The sequence below is a fragment of the Nothobranchius furzeri genome, chromosome 4 (genome assembly GCF_043380555.1).
Source record: "Nothobranchius furzeri strain GRZ-AD chromosome 4, NfurGRZ-RIMD1, whole genome shotgun sequence".
NCBI classification, from domain to species: domain Eukaryota; kingdom Metazoa; phylum Chordata; class Actinopteri; order Cyprinodontiformes; family Nothobranchiidae; genus Nothobranchius; species Nothobranchius furzeri.
In genome coordinates this window covers 70,619,492-70,641,325 of record NC_091744.1, presented here as the reverse complement: position 1 = coordinate 70,641,325, position 21,834 = coordinate 70,619,492, and the positions used below count along the sequence as shown (strand labels likewise).

At 43.1% G+C, this 21,834-nt stretch overlaps 1 protein-coding gene and 1 long non-coding RNA gene across 3 annotated transcripts in view; one reads left to right on the top strand and one right to left on the bottom strand.

Moving 5' to 3' along the window:
• The window catches only part of b4galnt3b (beta-1,4-N-acetyl-galactosaminyl transferase 3b), a 38,233-nt gene that overhangs the window by 9,694 nt on the left and 6,705 nt on the right, over positions 1-21,834 (bottom strand). For both annotated transcript variants that reach the window (XM_015964579.3, XM_054733116.2), the window contains 13 exons: positions 17,015-17,070; positions 16,837-16,920; positions 15,019-15,114; positions 14,596-14,686; positions 13,764-13,864; positions 13,613-13,680; positions 10,900-10,978; positions 10,720-10,786; positions 10,446-10,580; positions 10,232-10,341; positions 9,925-10,025; positions 1,308-1,375; positions 26-1,208 (listed from right to left, as the gene is read on the bottom strand). In XM_015964579.3, coding sequence (XP_015820065.1) covers positions 26-1,208; positions 1,308-1,375; positions 9,925-10,025; positions 10,232-10,341; positions 10,446-10,580; positions 10,720-10,786; positions 10,900-10,978; positions 13,613-13,680; positions 13,764-13,864; positions 14,596-14,686; positions 15,019-15,114; positions 16,837-16,920; positions 17,015-17,070 — 2,239 coding nt within the window. The remainder of the gene's footprint in view (positions 1-25; positions 1,209-1,307; positions 1,376-9,924; positions 10,026-10,231; positions 10,342-10,445; positions 10,581-10,719; positions 10,787-10,899; positions 10,979-13,612; positions 13,681-13,763; positions 13,865-14,595; positions 14,687-15,018; positions 15,115-16,836; positions 16,921-17,014; positions 17,071-21,834) is intronic.
• Positions 18,089-20,049, top strand: LOC139069765 (uncharacterized). Its single transcript, XR_011520469.1, has 3 exons — positions 18,089-18,430; positions 18,521-18,607; positions 19,064-20,049. It is a non-coding gene; the product is annotated as an uncharacterized lncRNA (long non-coding RNA).

The window sequence follows — 21,834 nt, the reverse complement described above, 5'->3', positions numbered from 1 at the left end:
TGATTTAAACATGTAAGATACACACCCTTTATGCTTTTCATTCAGCTGATCCATGAACGCCTTGACGATGGGCAGAGCATCAGTGGGGTGAAGCAGCAAGTTTCCTGAGATGTTGCAGTTCAGGTCGATCCAATCTGAACGCTTTGCATGAAGGTCCAGTTGGTTCACCTGGAAGGTCTGGTTCCAGTTCACCTGGGTGTCGAATACTGGGGCTGGAGTGAGATCCTCGTCTTCCACACCTTCGGTGTTGTCTCCTTGTTGATCCCACAGAGTGAATCTCTCTACCTTATTTGCGTTTATTCTGCTGTCAGCTCGGTTATCGTTCTCACTCTCCTCCCTTTGACTCCCCTCTCTTCTCCTGTCCGACCACGAGTTTTTATTTATTCCTTGAACCTCTTTATCGTGAATATTCATGATTTGTTTTTTAGCCATATTCACATTTGAATTCTTGGAATGTGTTACTACTTCTTTTGATCTTTTGATGACGCGGTTGGAGCTTCTTCTAGGAGTAGTAAAACGCCACGTTATGGATGCGTTGAGCTCTGCCCCTTTCTTCACAAACTGACTGGCTGCTGTGGTTTTTGTCCTCGGCAGCGAGCCCCTGCTTTTGTTTTGAAAAGGAGATTGTTTGATTGTCTGGATTTGTGTGTTCATTAGTTGATGAGACATCTGTACCATTTTCTTTTTGGGGATGAGCTTCTCTGATCGTACAGCTGGTTGCTGCTTTGCTTTAACCACTGATGAATTGTTTTGCTCTGGTTTCACAAATGATTGGACTCTTTTTCTCTTTGGTCTTACTTTTCTTTTTGAATTAACTGGTCTTATTTTCTGAACAGGAACTGTTTGTTTTGACTCACTCCTGGTTGGTTGCACACACGGACTTGAAGCCTGTATCGTCTGCAGGGGCTGAGCCGTTCTTCTTGGTTCCTCCAGAGGTTGTGGCACATCGACTTTCACTTGCATCTTCAGCATGTCCTCAGTGTGTGGTTTCATATCAGAAGACTGGTCCAGTGTGTTGTTAGCTTCTTGAGTCATAAAGGAGAAGAGTTTACGCCTGTGTTTGAGAATGTAATCATCATAATCATCTCCATTTTCCTCGTAGTAAGCATTTTTTGTCTGGTCCACCACGACTTCATTTTCTCTCTCATAGGCCTCGTTGTCAGAGTTGTCCTCATTTTGAACAGATTTCCTCCTCTGGAAGTCAAAATCTAACATTCACAAAAAAACAACATAATAATAAAGAACAGAGTTAGAAATGCTAACTAAAATGGTCTAATAATACGGAAAAGGAATAGAAATCAAAATACCTCTGCCTCCGTTTTCTATTCTCTGCTCATTTGGACGATCCAGTCTCATGTACCTAGAAAAACCAAACCTGCAGGATGCAAAACAAAGTTATTTAAATAGGCAGTTCATTTTTTAAAAATATACTTGCAAATTACTCAAGCAGAACTGTAAGTTCCCAATATCTTGATAAAAACAGTTTGGAGGAAAGTTCAAATAATTGAAGCAGGGCTGTATGAGCAGCCTGAGCAAACAGGAAGTCAGAGGGATTTCGCTTTGAGAGATTTAGTTGGGTTTTTTTATGCTGAAAACTGGAAACAAGTTATAAATAATACATTTCTGCAAATCTCTTTGATGCAAAACAAATAAGTACTGCTCTGATCAGTATCTGTACTGGGGGTGAGCAGTAAAAAGTGCTGCTAACCGTAATTGAGATAACATTGGGCGAAAACCCAGAAATTGTACTTTCCAGTTCCTTCTGAAGGAGTCCTCGGAAATTCTCAAGTAAAAAGAGGATCTCTACTCCCTCCAGTGAATTTGGGGTCTCCTCCTATTGGGATGTGATTGGAAAACCACCAGATGGATGGCTGACGTCTTTGAATTAGAAGGTGCAGCCATTCTACTGTGAGCTTCCACGTGATGATTGAGCTCTTCACCGTATCGCTGAAGTTAGACTTGTTGCCCTATGAAGGAAGCTCATTTCAACCCCTTTTATCTTATTGATTTTGATCCAAATATTGTGATCAGAGTTGGAATGTAGAGTATTAAACTGAGAGCTCCACCATTTAATTCCATGTTTTCTTTACCACAATAAAACAGAACTCCTCATTAACGAGGATGAAGCACTGAGCAATCAAATACAGAGCTGCTTCCCACAAACCATCAGAACTGATATTTCCCATCATAAGAACAGTTTGTACCCATCAGCAGTTGGACAATTGAGCAATAAGAAGAAAACCATCTTAATGAATAAAAAAAAACTGCCAGAACTTGAATATTTGTACTCAGTCTAGCTCAGTGGTACTCTCTCCTGGTCTTGGAGAGCCACTGCCCAGCATCTTTTAGTTTTACTTCTGCTTCATGCCAGACATGTCGTGGTGGAGGTCTTGCTGGGGGTCTTTAAGGACAAACATGTCTGTAATCTGGTGAAAAATGGCCCTTTTGCAACTTCTGAAAAATTGATGAGTGAAATGAGATGGTGAAAACTTCCAGGGCCACTTACTTTGCTCAGCTGATTGTTGTAAACAAAAATAACTCTAAAGTCCTGTTTGACACCATAAACCAGATCGTTTCTCCTCACACTCCTCTTATGCCAGTTTACTCAAGGCTTGACTGTAACAACTTTCCAGCATTCTTTGAGAATAAAATCAGAAGTATCAGTGCAAGTTTTTCATCCTCACCTACTCCCCCCCCCCCCCCCCCAGTCATGGTCTGTCTTTACTCCTGTAGATTTCCAGGTCATTTGCTTCATTCAGAAACACATGAAGCCAATCTCATGCCCTGCTGATTTCATTCCTACTACCTATCATTTGTTTGACCAAAGTGGCCCATGCATTGTAGATTTTATTAATTTATCCCTACAATCTGGCTCTGTACCATCTGTTTTCAAACATGCAGTTATTGAACCTATCCTTAAAAAAACAAGTTTGGACTCATCTCAGCCTAAAAATTACAGACCCATTTCTAAATTACGCTTTATCTCTAAAATATGGGAAAAAGTTTTGGCAGATCAACTGATTACTTTTGTGGAACTACACAACAGTTTAGATAAATTCCAGTCTGGTTTTCGTAAAAAGCATTCAACAAAAACAGCTTTGCTTAAAGTTTCAAGTGACATCATGATGGCTGCAGACAACAGAGAGTTCACAGCAGCTTTTGACACTGTTGATCACAGCACCTTAATTAACAGACTTGGTGACTCGGTGGGGATCTCTGGAACTGTTCTAGACTGGCTTAGATCGTACTTTTCTAACAGAAGTTACAGTGTCTGTATAAACCATCGACACACACACACACACACACACACACACACACACACACACACACACATATATATATATATATATATATATATATATATATATATATATATATATATATATATATATATATATATTAGACAATGGGTTTCCATAAGCTCCAATAACACATTTTTGAGGAAAAATGGGAGGTGGCCACCACTGCCATTTTGACCATGTCACAGGTTCCGTCAAGCCCAGGAAATTCCAGAAAAGGGAAGAGAGGCGGAGCTGAGGGTTGGGCTGTAAGGCTGGGATCAAATGACGACACCTGTCGAACTGAAGCTAATGTTGCTACAAGCTAACCTGATGCTAACACGGAGGTGGGAGCTAAGCTAACGGAGGTAGCAACCTAGCTACAACGAGAGTTAACTGTGTACAACACCAGAGCTTCTGAGTCACAGAAACGCCGGGCTGGCCGCTGTGTAAAACCGCGTGGAACACAGAGGTCTCCCGAGAGCTTCACAAGCCGGCAGCTGTGCAGCAGACAAGCGCCGCTGCGATCAGGGATGCGCAGAGCTGCCGCAGGGGAGAACCAGGTGGAAAACATCGGTTTCCATCCGAGAGCTCCACAATCCGGAAGCCCGCGCAGCAGACAAGCGTCGCGGCAATCAGAGATGCGCCGAGCTGCGGGGAGGGGATCATACTGATAGTCAGAACCCAGCTCCACCAACATGTTATATTTCAACCCATTTTCTAAACCCATTTCTGTGGGGTACCCCAAGGCTCTGTTTTGGGTCCACTGTTGTTTCTGCTGTACATACACACTCTTGGACAGATCCTTGATTCTTTTCATAATGTCTCTTATCACAAAAATATGCAGATGATATTCAGCTGTACTGCTCCTTTAAAGAGCAAGTAACACCTACAGTAAATTAACTTTCTTTTTGCTGATAACCTGTATAGATGACTGTCTAATGGTGCTGTATACATGTGTAATCATTTGTGTGGCAGTTTAGTGCAACTTACTTAAAATTTAATATGTCAGCCCAAAACCGTAATTATATCTCCCTCTTCAGGTTAAAACCCTGCTCCACATTTATTTAGAACCAGCTGTGGCTGATGGCTAAGCTGAAAAGTGTGACGTTGTCAGCAAAGTACTACATGTTTGCACTCCACCGGTCTCCAGGTGAGGCAGCCGCACCTCCACCTGGCTCAGCCAATCACCTGCCGATTTGACACATTAGCGCTCTGAGCTGCTCGCCTCCTTGAAAAAAATGCCCTCCTCCCCCTTTTCATCTAATGATCGCGTTTAACAGGAAATCCTCTAGAATGCTGCAGATTCTTTGTCTGCCGTTCTCCTGAGCAGTAAGTCTTGAGTGAGTGTGTGCTTGCGTGCACGTGCTCGTTAACAACTCGTTTATCGTCGTCGCCTTCCTCCGCTTATCCGGGTCCGGGTCGCGAGGGCAGCATCCCAACTAGGGGGCTCCAGACCGTCCTCTCCCCGGCCTTCTCCACCAGCTCCTCCGGCAGGACCCCAAGAAGTTCCCGGACCAGATTGGAGATGTAATCTCTCCAATGTGTCCTGGGTTGACCCGGGGGCCTCCTGCCGGGAGGACATGCCCAAAACACCTCCCCACGGAGGCGTCCAGGAGGCATCCTGACCAGATGCCCAAACCACCTCAAATGGCTCCTTTCGATCCGGAGGAGCAGCGGTTCTACTCCGAGTCCCTCCCGAATGTCCGAGCTCCTCACCCCATCTCTAAGGCTGAGCCCGGCCACCCTACGGAGGAAACTCATTTCGGCCGCTTGTATCCGCAATCTCGTTCTTTCGGTCATTACCCAAAGCTCATGACCATAGGTGAGGATTGGGACGTAGATCGACCGGTAAATTGAGAGCCTGGCTTTCTGGCTCAGCTCCCTCTTCACCACGACAGATCGGCTCAGCGTCCGCATCACTGCAGATGCTGAACCAATCCGCCTGTCAATCTCCCGATCCCTCCTACCCTCACTTGTGAACAAGACCCCGAGATACTTAAGGACCTCTCCCCCGACCCGGAGTTGGCAAGCCACCCTTTTCCGGTCGAATACCATGGTCTCAAATTTGGAGGTGCTGATCCTCATCCCAGCCGCTTCACACTCGGCCGCGAACCTACCCAGCAAGAGCTGAAGGTCAGAGCTGGACAAAGCTAGGAGGACCACATCATCCGCAAAAAGCAGAGACGAGATTCTCCTGCCACCAAACTCGACACACTCCACACCATGGCTGCACCTAGAAATTCTGTCCATAAAGGTAATGAACAGAACCGGTGACAAAAGGCAGCCCTGGCAGAGTCCAACCCTCAGCGGGAACAGGTCCGACTTACTACCGGCAATGCGGACCAAACTCACGCTCCTCTGGTAAAAGGACTGAATGGCCCTTAACAGAAAGCCACCCACCCCATACTCCTGGAGCGTCCCCCACAGGGTGCCCCAGGGGACATGGTCATAAGCCTTCTCCAAATCCACAAAACACATGTGGATTGGTTGGGCAACTCCCATGCCCCCTCCATCACCCTTGCAAGGGTATAGAGCTGGTCGACAGTTCCACGGCCAGGACGAAAACCACATTGCTCCTCCTCAATCTGAGATTCAACTATCGATCAGACCCTCCTCTCCAGTACCTTGGAGTAGACCTTTAAAGGGAGGCTGAGGAGTGTGATCCCCCTATAGTTGGAACACACCCTCAGGTCACCCTTCTTAAAGATAGGGACCACCACCCCGGTCTGCCACCCCACAGGAACTGCCCCCGATGACCACGCAATGTTGCAGAGACGTGTCAACCATGACAGCCCTACAACATCCATAGCCTTGAGATACCCAGGACAAACCTCATCTGCCCCCGGGGCTCCGCCGCTGTGTAGTTGTTTGACTACCTCAGCAACTTCTGCCCCCGAGATTGGACAGTCCATCGCCGGGTCTCCCGGCTCTGGTTCCTCCTCGGAATGCGCATAGGTGGGATTGAGGTGCTCATCAAAGTATTCCTTCCACCGTCTGACTATAGCCCTAGTTGACATCAGCAGCTCCCCATCCCCACTGTAAACAGTGTGAGCGACTTGCTGCCTTCCTCTCCTGAGGCGCCGGACAGTTTGCCAGAACCTCTTTGGAGCCGATCGACAGTCTTTCTCCATGGCCTCAACAAACTCCTCCCACGCCCGAGATTTTGCCTCGGCATCTGCCACTGGTGCACCCCGCTTGGCTATCCGGTACCTTTCTGCTGCATCCGGAGACCCACAGACCAGCCACGCCCTGTAGGCATCCTTCTTCAGCCTGACGGCTCCCCGAACCTCTGGTGTCCACCAGCGGGTACGGGGGTTGCCACCATGACTGGCACCAGCCACCTTGCGACCACAGATAGCAACAGCCGCCTCAACAATTGCAGAGTGGAACAAGGCCCACTCGGAGTGAATGTCCCCACTGCTCTCCGGACGTGGTCAAAGCTCTTCCGGAGGTGGGAATTGAAGACCGTCTTAACAGGTTCTTCTGCCAGGCATTCCCAGCAGACCCTCACTATGCGTTTGGGTCTGCCAGGTCTACGCGGCATCTTCCACTGCCATCTGATCCAACTCACCACCAGGTGGTGATCAGTTGACAGCTCCGCACCTCTCTTCCCTCGGGTGTCCAAAACATACGGCCGCATGTCAGATGATACAACTACAAAGTCTATCATCGACCTGCAACCTAGGCTGCCCTGGAACCAAGTGTACCGATGGGCATCCATATGTTCGAACATGGTGTTCTTTATGGCCAAACTGCGACTTGCACAGAAGTCCAATAACGAAACACCACTCGAGTTCAGATCAGGCGGGCCGTTCCTCCCAATCACACCCCTCCAGGTCAAGCTGTCATTGCCCACATGAGCATTGAAGTCCCCCAGCAGGACAATGGAGTTCCCTGATGGAGCACTATCTAGCACTCGTCCCAGGGACTCCAAAAATGGTGGGTACTCTGAACTGATATTTGGCCCATAAGCAAAAACAACAGTCAGGACCCGTTCCCCGACCCGAAGGCGCAGGGAAGCTACCCTCTCGTCCCCTGGGGTAAACCCCAACACACAGGCAGAGAGTCTTGGGGCTAACAAAAAGCCAACCCCAGCCCTCCGCCTCTCACCCGGAGCAACTCCAGCAAAGGAGAGTGTCCAACCCCTCTCAAGGACTTGGGTTCCAGAGCCAATGCTATGTGTCGAGGTGAGTCCGACTATATCTAGCCGGTACCGCTCAACCTCTGCCACAAGCTCCTGCTCTTTCCCCGCCAGCGAGGTAATGTTCCATGTCCCAAAAACCAGTTTTCTTGTCCGGGGATCGGACCGTCAAGGCTCCCGCCTTGGTCTGCCACCCGATACACACTGCACCGGACCCTTCATGTTCCTCCTGCGGGTGGTGGGTCCACAGTTGGATGAGCCCATGTATCCGGTTCGGGCTGGGCCCGGCCGGGCCCCATGGGCGAAAGCCCGGCCACCAGGCGCTCGCTCACGGGCCCCAACCCCAGGGCTGGCTTCAGGGTGGGACCCCGGTAACCCCCGGGCTGGGTACTCCGACTCTTTGAATTTACCTCCATGAAAGGTCCTGTGAACCGTTCTTTGTCTCACCCTTCACCTAAGACCAATTTGTCATGGGAGACCCTACTAGGGGCACAAAGTGCCCCAGACAACAAAGCTCCTAGGATCATTAAGGCACTCAAACTCCTCCACCACGATAAGGTGACGGTTCAAGGAGGAGTTTAAAGATTGAGAAACTCCAACAGCACACGCAGGGCGGTTGAAGGGGGTGCTGAATATCCCTGCCTCAGTGCCGCTCTCTCGGTCCGCCAGGCGACGCCTCTTTCAGAAGTGTTTTCCTAAAAGGAAATGTGGATGTAAACATCGGCGCAGGCTATACTAGGTTGAGGGAGGTAAAGAAGGCTACAAATTCACAGACTGATGGTGACCTGGCTTTGTTGCTATTGGACTTATAAGTGATATTATATAGAAGTGGATCTTTTTACTTCGTGGTTCATTTTAGTATTAGTTGGCTCATGTTAGTGTTAGCCAGTGTGAGGAACGTTACTTTTAAAAAGTAATTAGTTATAGTTACTAATTACTTTGTCATAAAAGTAACTCAGTTACTTGCCGAGTTACGAGATTATAAAAAAAACTAATTACCAAGAAAAATAACTACTTAGTTACTTTTTTCATTAAAGAATGAAAGAAAAATGGGTCCCCCTCTTAATTAAACTTACTTAATTTACTATAAATTACTACAATAGTGAAATATAAAAGACTAATGACTGGAACATAATAAAATGTCTGAATGTTTTTTATAAACCTGAATAATTTAAATAAAAGAGCACTTAACAGGAGGAACTACTAACAGGAACATTACACTTATCTAGACTATTAAAAGGTCACTGTGTGATATTTAACAAGACCCCAGTCAGTCAAAATTTAAAATTGCAAATAGAAACACCTGTAAAGGTTCCTGATCCTTCAAATGGTCTCTCAGTCTAGTTAACTTACAGAAATAAATGTAATTTTGCACAGTATTTAAATTTTTCCAGCTTCACATAATTGCGTTTTTTTAGTAGCGTTTCTGTTGCTGGTAATCTAGTAAAGGTTAAATAAATAAATAAATACAAATCCTTTAAAATGACACTAGAAGAGGCACAAATCTGATGGAGGACTTACATGTACTAACTTGGGTCAGAACCAACCACAGAAGAGCTGAAGCTGGGTGGTAAAAACACACGGGTAGTTCTAATAACACCTGAGCTCCATGACGTCTGAGACTGAGGCATCAGTGTTACAGCGGGACTAAAGATATGATCAGAAACAGGTTACAGCTGGATGATCTAGGAAGGTAGAAGATCATGACGTCTGATTGGTGAACAGGTGAGAGGACCTTCGGAAAGTCCCGCTGTCATGCTAAGAAGGGCACGGCTGCAGATCCACACCTGCAGCCGTAGACTATTCATCACGTCTTTCTCATTCTTCACGGGCCGTGATGAGCTTGGATGAAAACATCTGCCTCTTTTGCTCCTGATCAGCTGACGACAGCTTTTTCTTATCAGTAACAGAAACGACGTTTTGATAAAAGAAGACATTAATTAGATTGCTCATTACTGAAAAAAATTATTTTTTTTAGTAACGCGGTTATTTTAAACGGCATTATTCCCATCACTGCTCTATTGTGTCTACAGCATGCAGTGACTGAGACAGTAAGAACACTGAGGGTCTCCGCCCACCCGGCCAATCATCATCGTGTTTGTAAGTGTGTTACCAACACATCTCTCTCCCTGGCTGCAGCTGAAGTGTGGCGGTCAGAAAGTCTCACACTGTTGCTCAACGTTCGACAAGCACATAGTAACGCACAACCTTCCATCCCCAGTAACGGTAACGGCGTTGCAACAGTGGGAAAATTAATTCATTAGATTATTCCGTTACCCAAAAAAAGAACGGCGTTAGTAACGCCGTTATTTTAAACTGCATTATTCCCCATCACTGGTGTTAGGCTGTTGTTAGTGCTAGCTACAGCAGGGTTGTTTACGACAACTGTAATTCCACTTTCAACCAGTAGGGCGAAGAAGGTGGAAACTGCTCACTGTTATTTTAAATAGAAACCAAACTTTCCAATGAGAATCACGTGGATGTTGCATCCAAAAGACTTACCTCTTCATATAGTAAGGACTCTCTGGATAAAAGCAGCTGTTCTCTGTCTCCATATGAGTGAGTCGAGTGTAGTCATTTGGGTAGATGTAGGACATGTGGACCTAGAAAAGCAAAAGAAAAGGACATAAAGTAAAAAGTACCTGGAAGCTGTGAGATCTTGTAATTAAAGTTTATATGTCAAATTTACTAAAAGTAGACAGAAGTAGATAAAAAATGAATCAAATTCAAAAAATGCTCAATTTGCACAAAACTTTCATGCATGAATGGTAATACCCTTTAAGATAACATACTACACACATATACATACAAACTGAAGTCCCTGGTAACGCATGAGAGGAAAGTCTTTTATTATATAGCTGGGTTTGTACAGGCAGTCGGGCAGAACACCTCGGATCAACTCGCTGTTGATCAGACGCACTGAAAAAAAACAACAATTTGAGTCACGATTATATCGCTACTTAGAAGAAACAACTTAATCAGAACTTGCATCCGGGATGATAGGAAACGGAGACGTCTCTCACCTTTGTGTAATGTGTCTCTCGGGTCTTCCATCAGCATGTCTGCTGCGGAGCTGTGCTGCTTCGTGGAGGTGCGTTGGTGGCTCGCAGCTGTTTGTGGTATGTGGTCGACATCGCTCATCAGCAAGCTCGACTCATCTGTGGGACAAAAGTATTAGCGCAAGATAAGTGTTGGAGGGGGAAAAAAGCAATGGCTTGCAGTTTTCTGCGTCGCAGCCAACCATCAGACCAACAGTCTTGAATAATTAGTTTAGACCTGGGATCATGTGGTACTTACTGACATAGAGGGAGATGTGTTTTGATTCGATTATTGTGAATCTAAAATGCTCCTCCTGGAGCTGCCACTGTGAGAAAATAAACATGAAACATCTCTTCCACGTCAGAACCCGTGTTTAGAACAACAATGTGAGCACAGATCGAGCGTGAACTTATGAAACAAGAATGCTGGAGCACTTACTGCCACCTCTACATGGTCGGTCCCTCGGTCGTTCTGCTTGTGGATAACTTCAAAGTAGTATCTCCTCTGAGACGACAGCCTGAAAGAAAGCAATTCAAATGTTTGTGAAATTCAAGATGACAAGAAATTGTTCATTTTTCTCCACACATCAACATAGCAAACACTATGTTCAGTTTCATATAAATCAATGCATTTTTGTCATTCAACGGCAAGTTTGGGTTTTGTGAAGCTGAGGACTACAAATGCTCATCTCACAAAATATACGTACTCAAACCACACAGAGGAAAGAAGAAAAATGGCTGTGTTTGGAGAGTTTCTCTTCTTTTCAGGATTCAAAGAAGAAGAAGAAGAAACATGGAGAAAACCACTATAAATCTGGCCATGTGGTAAGTAGCAGGTACGCTGGGGGAAGAGCTTCTGCAGTAATGTCATTTAAGCAACATCTGATTTGTAATCTTTTTAATTATGAATCTTTACACAAGCTAATAAATTTCTCATCACGTGATAGACATGATTAAAAAAACACATTTATTTTTTATTTAATTTAAAGTACAACATTCAATTCAATTCAAATTCAATTCAATTCAAAAATACTTAATCAATTTCCCTCTGGGATTAATAAACATATTAACATATGTGCAATTCAGGGCGTATGGCAAAGCGGCCCAGAAAATACATTTTATAGCTTTTTTCTAGTCAAGTAACCCATGAGCCAACCAGAAGGGAAAGAGGCTTAGGCTCCCCATTACTGACATTTTAGCACACAACATCTAGATATCGGCCCTGAATATCAGCCCAAAAGATCGGCAGCACATGGCTGACTATTATCTCTACACATCGGCATCGGTATCAGCAATGGGAAAACCCATATCGGTCAATTTTAACTCAGACAACATAAATAAATGAATAACCCACATTCAACAATAAACAATGAAAATCATAGTGTAGTAAAGGTACAGATGGCAGCTTAAGGGTCAAAGTTTATGAGCCACAAAGGGTTTTGAGGCTGTTCAAGCTTCAAACTAACATGCTACACCCATTTTCAGTCTAAATAATCACGAAAACCTCTAGATTGTCTGGTTGTTTGATTTGTGCACAATCTCTCTTGTTGATGTTGACTTACCAAACCAGTTTAGCCTAAGAGATCTGCAATGTTTCCTAATAGATTACATAAAAAAATACACCTGCAGCAGATTACATAGCACTTCCAGGAAGCCAGGAAAAAAGATTGCTTTCTTCAAATAAGCACAAGTAGCAGCAATGTTTTACCAGTACAGAGTTGTAATAGAGGTAATTATCATGCTACAGTTATGATTTGTTATAACAGACATTTCTGCACAATATAATTCCAACCCACTGGCTCACAAAAGAAAGACAAAGTTTGCTATTTTAAATAGGAAATATCTGCAACAGAATTAGACACACCAGAGTTAAAGCAATAATATGAAATAAATGACTGAAGACAACAGATTGCAGTGATTAACAGCTTATTTCAGACGTTAGTGACACTTAGAGCTTGTGCAGGTTAAAATCAAACTGGCTCTTTTACATAATCAACACAGACAGAATTCCGAGAAGTAGCAGGAAGAGGTGTGCTTATGTTTGTGTGTGTGCGTGCATGAGAGAGAGACACACAGAGAGACAGAGACAAAGAGAGAGAGAGAGAGAGAGAGAGAGAGAGAGAGAGACAAAGAGACAGAGAGAGAGAGAGAGAGAGAGAGAGACACACAGAGAGACAGAGACAAAGAGAGAGAGAGAGAGAGAGAGAGAGACAGAGACAAAGAGAGAGAGAGAGAGAGAGAGAGAGAGAGAGAGAGAGAAAGAGAGAGAGAGACAGAGAAAAAGACAGAGAAAAAGACAGAGAGAGAGACAAAGAGAGAGAGAGAGACAAAGAGAGAGAGAGAGAGACAAAGAGAGAGACAGCGAAAAAGACAGAGGCGAGACAGAGAGAGAGAGAGAGAGACAAAGAGAGAGACAGCGAAAAAGACAGAGAGAGAGAGAGACAGGGAAAGAGAGACAGAGAGAGAGAAAGAGGGAGAGAGAGAGAGAGAGAGAGAGAGAGAGAGAGAGAGAGAGAGAGAGAGAGACAAAGACAAAGAGAGAGACAGAGAGAGAGGGGGGGGGGGGGAGATTACAATGGACAGTAAACCTTGTGCTCTCATCCTAGTGACAATAGAGGTTGAAACATTTTTATACACAATCAGGTAGGCGGGTATAATGTTCTCCTTCAATTACCAGGTTTCAAGTGTCAACACTTTTTGGAAAAAAAATTTAAAAAGTCACCTGTCCTTGCCACATCTTGACATTAGGAAAGTTCAAGTTATCTAATAAAAACTTAAATAACTTTCGCACCTTTACGTTTTCTATTAGACAACTTGAAGTCTTTCATCAAACAAATTTATAATGTGGACCAAATGAGGAATCTGCATTATTTATTTGAATTAGCTTCAATGAAATTTGAAATATACTTGGACAGTTTTTCCCATCAACAGAGTTCCATTCAGTGCATCTGTCCCCTGATGATGTCCAAATGATGCTTTATAAAGAACAAATCTGTGGTACCGCTGCTAGTTAGAATCATAAACTCATAACATACAAGGATAAGACACTTGAAATTTGTATTATTTTAATGTAAAAGAACAAACTCTGCAGTCTGAATAATATGATTTTTTTAAAGCCAGTGACTAACACATGAACAGTAGCAGAGACTCACCGAACTGGTCTTGACGTCTGATTTGCGTATTTCTCAAACTCACCAGGAGCTGTCCATTCTTTACCAGTCTATGGAAACAAAAATACACAAGGTGACTAACTACTACAACTTTAAGGAATTTTCCATTGATCCAGAAGGATGACAAGCACACCTTTCCAACCCAGACGAGCAAGTGCAGGTTTAGGGGGGAGTGGTTGGTGCTGAGCCAGAACTCCGAGTTGTCATCAGAGCTCAAAGCAAATACAAAGTCTCCTAACCAGAGGAAACAAATCAAACAAAGTGATGAAGAAGCAGAGTTTCACTCTTAAGTCAAGCATAAGATGCACATCTTTGCAGATGACATCCAGATTTATTTACTACTAAATCAATAAAAATCGCTGGTTTCCCTTCACTGCTTTTAACAATCTGGTCCCATTCTATCACCAGGACCTTTTACATAATCACACCCAACCTAGAACACAGGTCTGACCACCAGCTTTTGCAGCAGCTGCTCCTAATCTGTGAAAGAATCTACTACAGCATGCAAGCACCAAGACTGCATGGGAAACTTCAAGTGACTCAATAGACCTGTCTCCACTATTGGAAATTCTGGGTAATTTCACCACTTTGTGGCGTTTCATCTGGTCATTGAATGCCACTTTTTAAGTGACACAGTCGCTCTATTAATATACCCACTGCACAGTATACCTTCATAAAACAAAACATCTTTAATGTTATTCATGACTTTGACGCCAAGTGATGTAATTTACAATATGCCGACTTCTTAGCACATTGCTAAGAACATTGCTGCAGCACAAAAGGCCAATTTTTGTATAGAGACACAACAGTTGAGACGACCGAGTCATCGTATTTTCCCCGTCACCTTCCCCCTCCCAGAAATGTCCCAGAACTCGTCTAGTAGAATCGCAGCTAATGCAATAAAAATAAAGCTGACACTGACAGCATGCATGCATAGTAACAGAGCGTAGAAGTAAAGGAAGTACCATCAGCAAAGGGGTGTAAGTAACCAAATATCCTGAGCCCGTAGTTGGTCCACTGAGGGGTGACAGCCAGTTTCTGCACCATGGTCCTGGACTGAATGTACAAAACACAGAAAAGCAGGTTTGTAGTTGACTGAGGCTGGGAGGACATTACAAGCTCAAGAGTGCGAGGCTTTTGCGTGAGATGTAAGAATGCAACCAGGAAGCCATGTGCATGTGTGAGCGTGCATTTGTCAGCAACTCACCAGAACGTTATACATGCTTAGATTAAAAACACAGATTAAAATCTCCAGAATGAGAGCATAAGTGTGCTGATGTGGGAATTAGCCATTATGTAAATAAAATATGTCACATATTTTGTTTAATTTCATTTAAAAAAAGTTAAAACATGAGTAAATGCACATCAAAGATAAGAGTGTGACTCACATGTGGGTACAAAGGGTAGTGCGGGTTCTTGCGAAGGTCAGCAGTAGAACCGCCGCACCAGTCCTCAAACACATGCAGGTTGGCCTGTCCTTTAAACTGCAGGAAGACAGATGAGACCAGACCAACATGTTATGTTTGCTGCAGCAGGATCGCTCTCCATCTGGCTTAAGCACTTATAAAACTAAAACCAACAGATCCTCCCTTAGACACCAACAGCACGGTGAAACACACCTTCATCCTGTACACCACGTATTACTCAAAGGAATCACCTCAAAGAACAGAGGTGTAAAATGGAGACCCGTTTGGATGCTGGGAAGCATAAATAAGAAAGAGTAGAAGTAGAGGTCCAGATGCCCTGATGCTCACACACACCTGAGTGGAGTCTGCCAAAGACGCCACGTTATCTGATCTAAATGTGTGACGATCGCATCACTGGAGCAGGAAACGGCAAGTTGGATTCAGAACCCATGTGATGTGGTTGATCTGGTTTCCTTTAGTGGTCAAACTGAATGCTTTACTGTCGTCAGCAAAGTTAGCTGAAAGGTTATCATGAAGTTCACACAGAGGGCTGTGGAACGATCACTCGAGGCTGCAGCGATGGTTGTAATACTTAACAGGGTTTTAGTTTTATTTTCTAAGTCCTGGAACAAAGGCAGACTGTTTCATTTGATGTCAGTTACAGCTTTGTTAAAGTCACGAATTGTGCATTATATATATATTATTTGGACAACTGTACAACAAAATGCAGGCTTGAAACTTTTAAAGGCATTATGCAAATATGGAATGCTTCACGAGTCTCAACACTGAATTAATATAGACATTTTGTACAGTATTTATTATATAATATTACATACAGTATTTTTGCTAATTTCCTGCAGGTTTCCAACTTTATTTTTGGATTCAGGAGATGGAAAAGCAAAGTTTTTGACACCGCAATTAAGCTTTAAAGCCCTTTAGGCTGCAGAGGGATGAACGATGACTTAAATTATGACACTGGATGTAATCCAAGTTTTGGTAAAGCATGCAATTAGTTTCCAAGTCAAAATTATTACAACATAAAATCATTTAAGGGTGACTGCATGGTTCTATTTCATAAACCCTCAAATAGAACTTTATAATTTAATCTTTTTCATTCAAAGACCAAAACATTAACGTGTTAAAGCAGAAAGTAAATCATGACTAAAGCTGATCATAGATGTGCAATCCAACCTACAGCTTTTAACTGGAACTAATTGAGATGTAATTGTAATCCTTAAAAAGTAAACATTAAGGAAAAACTGAAAATTTTTTTTTATAAAATAACCATCGTTAACATCTTGAAGTTTTGCAGCATTAATAACATTTTACACCTTTTTTTTTGTGTACCAAGAAACTTGTGCATTCTTAATGATATAAGTAAAATTAAAGACAACGCATTCCTTTAAGGAATAAAAACTAGAAGAAAACTAAGAGCCGGGACAAAAATGTTTTAAAAAGGTTTAAAAAGTCAGAAGTTGCATAAACATGATCCCAGGTACTGTTACAATAAACTGTGGTTATGGCAACGGTTGCCCTCCATCATGAAACAAGAGGCGCAAGCAACGGACTAAAGCACAGACCCGCCTCATATAGTGGAAACATGATGACCCCAATTCAAGGCGGGGGAAAGCTGCTGAAGTCTGCTACTAGAAAGAAACTGTAAACAGGCAAATGCACTGAGCTGGGAGTAAACTGGGCAGGTTCAGGCACGTTATTCAGAGTTCAAAGAAGGTGAGGTGCAGTATAAAACATGCAACCAATGTGCATCATGTGTGCACATACACAAACACACAAACAAACCTCAGGTTTCCAGATTTGCGGAATGAAGCTGGAGATCCAAGAAGCTGAATCTTCCACAGAGTCTGCCGGGTTGTTTCTTTTATCCTAAAAAAAAAATCTGGTTGAATGTCAACATGATTTCCTCAGCACTGTAGTTCCTACATGACATCTTTTTTCACCCTCCATCGACACTCCTTACCCTCTGGTCAGATGTGACTTTCTTCAAATTGCTGCCGTCAGCATCAGGAATGACACCTGAAGGAAAACAGGAAAAGGGTCAGAGCTCTGCAGCGTTAATGGGTAACGCTGCAGAGCTCGCATTACCCATTTAGAGATTGGAAATATTCACAAAAATGTCAGCGCTTTGCATTATTATTATTGGACTGGCTTCACACTTAAAGGAGACATAACATGAAAAACCTACTTTTTTATCCATTAACACGGTGTGTTCACATTTTAAGTGTCTAAGTGAGCAAAAAGGCTTATATTATTCACTGGAGTTGCTATTTAGATATTTAATAATTAAGTTTTGGGCATATTTGTCCACCCGTTCAGTTTTTCAAATTATCTATTACATCAGTAATTTATTTCGTCAGGATAACTACCAAATATGGTAATGGCCCTCGGCTAAACACAGAGCCAATCCGCCATTTTTTCTTCTCGCTAAGATTTTTTGTAGTCCTATTGGAAAAATGCAGAATGTCTGGTTATTTTAGCCACACACAGCTCAAAACTGTTCCTCGTTTTAAGGAAGGGTGGTGTGGCAGTATTTAAACCCAGGAGCTGATGACACTACTGCTAAAAAAACACAGAAGAAAAAAGTAGTGTGTGTGTGTGTGTGTGTGTGTGTGTGTGAGTGTGCGCGCACGCGCGCGCGCGGTTCGTTCGTTCGTGTCTCCAGGCTAGTAAGTACTGAGGGCTTCATCTATCTAAAAGGAATCATTTCCATCTGAATGTGGCAGCGACGGGACACAGCAGCAGAGCGGTAAGCTTCATATAACTAAAATGTCGACAAACTTTACTTTAGATTTACGGGCATTAGCAGCACTAAAGCATTAGCATCCGGCTTGCTATCGCTAGCACAGTATGCTAGTAAAGTTAGCACCCAGATTAATGTGGATTTGGCTGATTTTCGTGGAATAAAACGTGATTTCTGACCAACGCCTTCTTTTACACCAGATGATAACCTCCCACTGATTGTAACAGCAGAGAGCCTGTGTGTTATTCTACGTGAGTGTGATGTAATCTTAGCATCCAGTAAATAAAAGTCCCATATCAGCTAAAATGCAGCGTGACAAAGTCATTAAAGTGCGTCAACACAGTGGATTTAATAGAGTTTTAAAGAACGATCTCTGAGTGAAGTGAGGTTAGTTTTTTGTCTCACTGCAGATATAAAAACTAACTGCATCAGTCAGACGCAGCAAAGCTCACCGTCTGTATGAGCGTGAGCGTCGGAAAGCTGATAAAATCGGCTGTAAAATAATTAAAACAAAAGTAAAAATGCTCCTTTGCTTTTTAGAGTCAACATCAAGAAGGCTGGAGCCATGTTTCACTGACAGGCTGTCAGACTAAAGCCCTGATGAGCTCAGCTGGGACAAACTGGTCTGATGTTTAGGTAAGTGAAGATCTGCTTCTCCAAGGCCTTGAGATGCTAGTAAAAAATAATTTAGCCAGCTTGCTAATGTTACTTTTCTTCTCCTCTAAGGAACACAGAACGCTCGGATGTTGGAGCTCACGTCACCTACTGAGGAAGGAGACCCACCAGTAAAGAGACGGTCTGGACCAGACCAAAGTGAGTGATGACACACTTCAGCCACCCTCATCATTAAGAACACCTCACCCCCTGTATCACTCCGTCTGATGACAGCAGAGTGATTTATTTGATGTTTTACTTGTTTATTCTGTTTAGAAATTATTGAATTACATTATTTTCTGTAATCGACCATCTGATCTGGATGTGTGCAGAATAACTTTCCCCAAATTCAGCAGCAGCTGGCCTACAAAAACAGCTGCAGCATGTAGTAAGTCTGTCTGCACTGCTCTCTAATGAGCTTCCTTTCATAAGGAGTCATTTGTATAATTTTAGTGTCACTATTTTATTACATTTGTAGGAATATGAAGTCACTGCAGCAAAGTGAACTTGTGAACAAACACAAACGTGACTTTAAACATGAAAGTTAAAGAAACAACTTTCCCAAAGTTGCTTGTAAACAAAATATGTCATTAAAGTTATTGTCTATCATTGCAGAATATGGCGATGACATCATGGAACTGGTCATTGGAAAAGTTTTCCCTGAACCAACTCCGTTTCTAGATGAGGTAGAGAAGACCTGCATCTCACCAACCCTCTGGTCTCAGTATTCAGACAACGGAGGTCTCCCACTGTTATCCAGGACCAGTTTGAAGCCCACATACTTCCCCTCCCTCATCATCAGGAAACATCAATCCGTATCCTGAGGACAACAGAAGACGGCAGGAGGACAGGAACTCTGAGACCTAGATACCACCAGCACCGAGACACAAAGCACCTGTGTGCACAACGCCCTGTTTAACTACTAAAACCTGTTTATTATATTGTTCTACTTATTTGCTGTGAGGTTAATACTTAGAAAATTTGTATATTAATGTAAACAATTTAAAAAATCACTGATTGTAAGTTTTATTTTAGATGTAATGGTCCAAACTCAGCCTTGTAGACATTTATTGCATTCTGTAGGTAAATACACAGAACAGGCTCAGATCCAGGATGACCCAGCATGCTCTTCTTCCATTCTGGCTGTTAGGGATTTTATCAATAACTCAATGCCTACTGATGTTTTCACCTAACGGTATTTATTTAGAATACAGGTAAGATTTAACTATATTTGTTAGCAAAGCAGACTGATCTTGGGAATTTCACTGCAGCACTGATGTCCACCTATCTGTACACATTAGAATTACCACTTTACAGCTAAACACATATTTAATAAAGATATAGGCTACGCATTGCAGACAATAAAAACTAAGTTGTAAGCATTAGAATTATAATGATCACATTAAAGAACACTTGGAGGAATGTTATTTATTTTTGACTAGAATCTCAAATCTTTAAATTAAAATGTAACTGCTTTTTATCCATTTTCAGCCATTAAGACACCCAATATAAAATAAGACTACTTATAAAATGATTTATAGTTATATGTATGTATATATATAGATAGAGATTTTAATAAAATATATTCTTTTAATGGTGTTTTAATGAGCTGTATCATTTTTTAAAACATTTTTTATAGAAATAAATAAGCAAGCAGCATTCCTTGTGTGTATGTACAGTCTATGGCCGTGACGGATGTGTGTGTGTGTGTGAGTGTGTGTGTGCGCGCGCACGTGCCTGCTCGCTTGTCCCTCCATCGGCCGTGACGGGTGTGTGTGTGAGTGTGTGTGTGCGCGCGCACGTGCCTGCTCGCTTGTCCCTCCGTCGGCCGTGACGGGTGTGTGTGTGAGTGTGTGTGTGCGCGCGCACGTGCCTGCTCGCTTGTCCCTCCGTCGGCCGTGACGGGTGTGTGAGTGACTACAGACAAATGCATGAGAGAGTTAGCAGCCTTGAAACAGATTGATGAACTACTCTCCCCACATGTTTTAAAAATGCTAATATGCTATGCTAAATCTGCTATGCTAAATAATGATTTCTCTATAGAACTACAAAGTCCGACTGGGGGAGGAGAGTACAGATCTGCACTATGGAGGGGGGCGGAGTTTACAGCTCCTCCTCCAGTTTAAAGAGACAGTACCCAAAAACGGCTAATTCTCAAGACTCTCCTCAGAACAGGGGTAGATGAGGGTCTGTAGAGTAACAATAATGAGGAAATCAGACCAAAGAACTGCAGTTCCACTGTATTTAGACCCCAACTGAAGGATTTAGATGTAAAAAGGAATAACTTAAAAGCATGTTATGTCTCCTTTAAACTAAATTATCACATTAAAATCCTGTCAAGCTATAATCACAATCGATCAGGCTTAGAGTGTGTCACGTCTTCAACAGGCCGGGTGGAAACTACCCTTAAACATGCCCAGTTCTTCCTATTTAAATCACTCCATAGATGAGATAACTCTGCATTCAAAACAGTCCCTCAGGAGTCACCCAATTTTAAATCCCAACTGATGATTGCTGAAAGTAACTCATTTCAATCACAGATGGGCTTCAAAGCTCTGCTGTGACGCGGCACCAAATCTGTCACGGCAAAAATAATTCACACTCTGGCAGGAGTAGATACGTTCCTTCTGACCTCCTCCGTTATTGCTCAAATTATAGGGCAGCGGGAGTTTTAAAATAAAGCTTCACTGTTTAGGCTTCTATGAGCCTGTGGTAATGGTGGTGATAGTGAGGGAACAGAGCTTAGGAAGGTCTGTCATTATCACCAGGGTGGAGATCTCCAGACATTTACCCTCTGAGACATGAAGGCCAATTCTGGCATCATGAGCTATTCTGCAGAGCAGCAAAGAAAACCAAACCTTTAGCTGGTTTATCTACAACTAAACGTCATACTTTACTTTGCATAGGGGATAAATAACTAGCTGCTTAAAAAGGAATGCTGCATAAACATTTGAGGTTATTTGTGCAAAGGTTTAAAATTAACATCTATGTAGAAAATGCACAAACGACAACAAAGATTGATTTAATGAAACCTAAACAACAAAATGTTACACACAATTTAAACCAAGTGTTTTCTACGGCAGCTGAAATACTATGTGTAGTAAATGGCCTGTATTTGATATAGCGCCTTCTAGAGTCCTGGAACCCCCCAAGGCGCTTTACAACACAATCAGTCATTCACCCATTCACACACTGGTGGGGATGAGCTACGATGTAGCCACAGCTGCCCTGGGGCGCACTGACAGAGGTGAGGCTGCCGAGCACAGGCGCCACCGGTCCCTCTGACCACCACCAGCAGGCAATGTGGGTTAAGTGTCTTGCCCAAGGACACAACGACAGCGACAGACTGAACGGGTCTCGAACCTGCGACCTTCCGATTGCGAGGC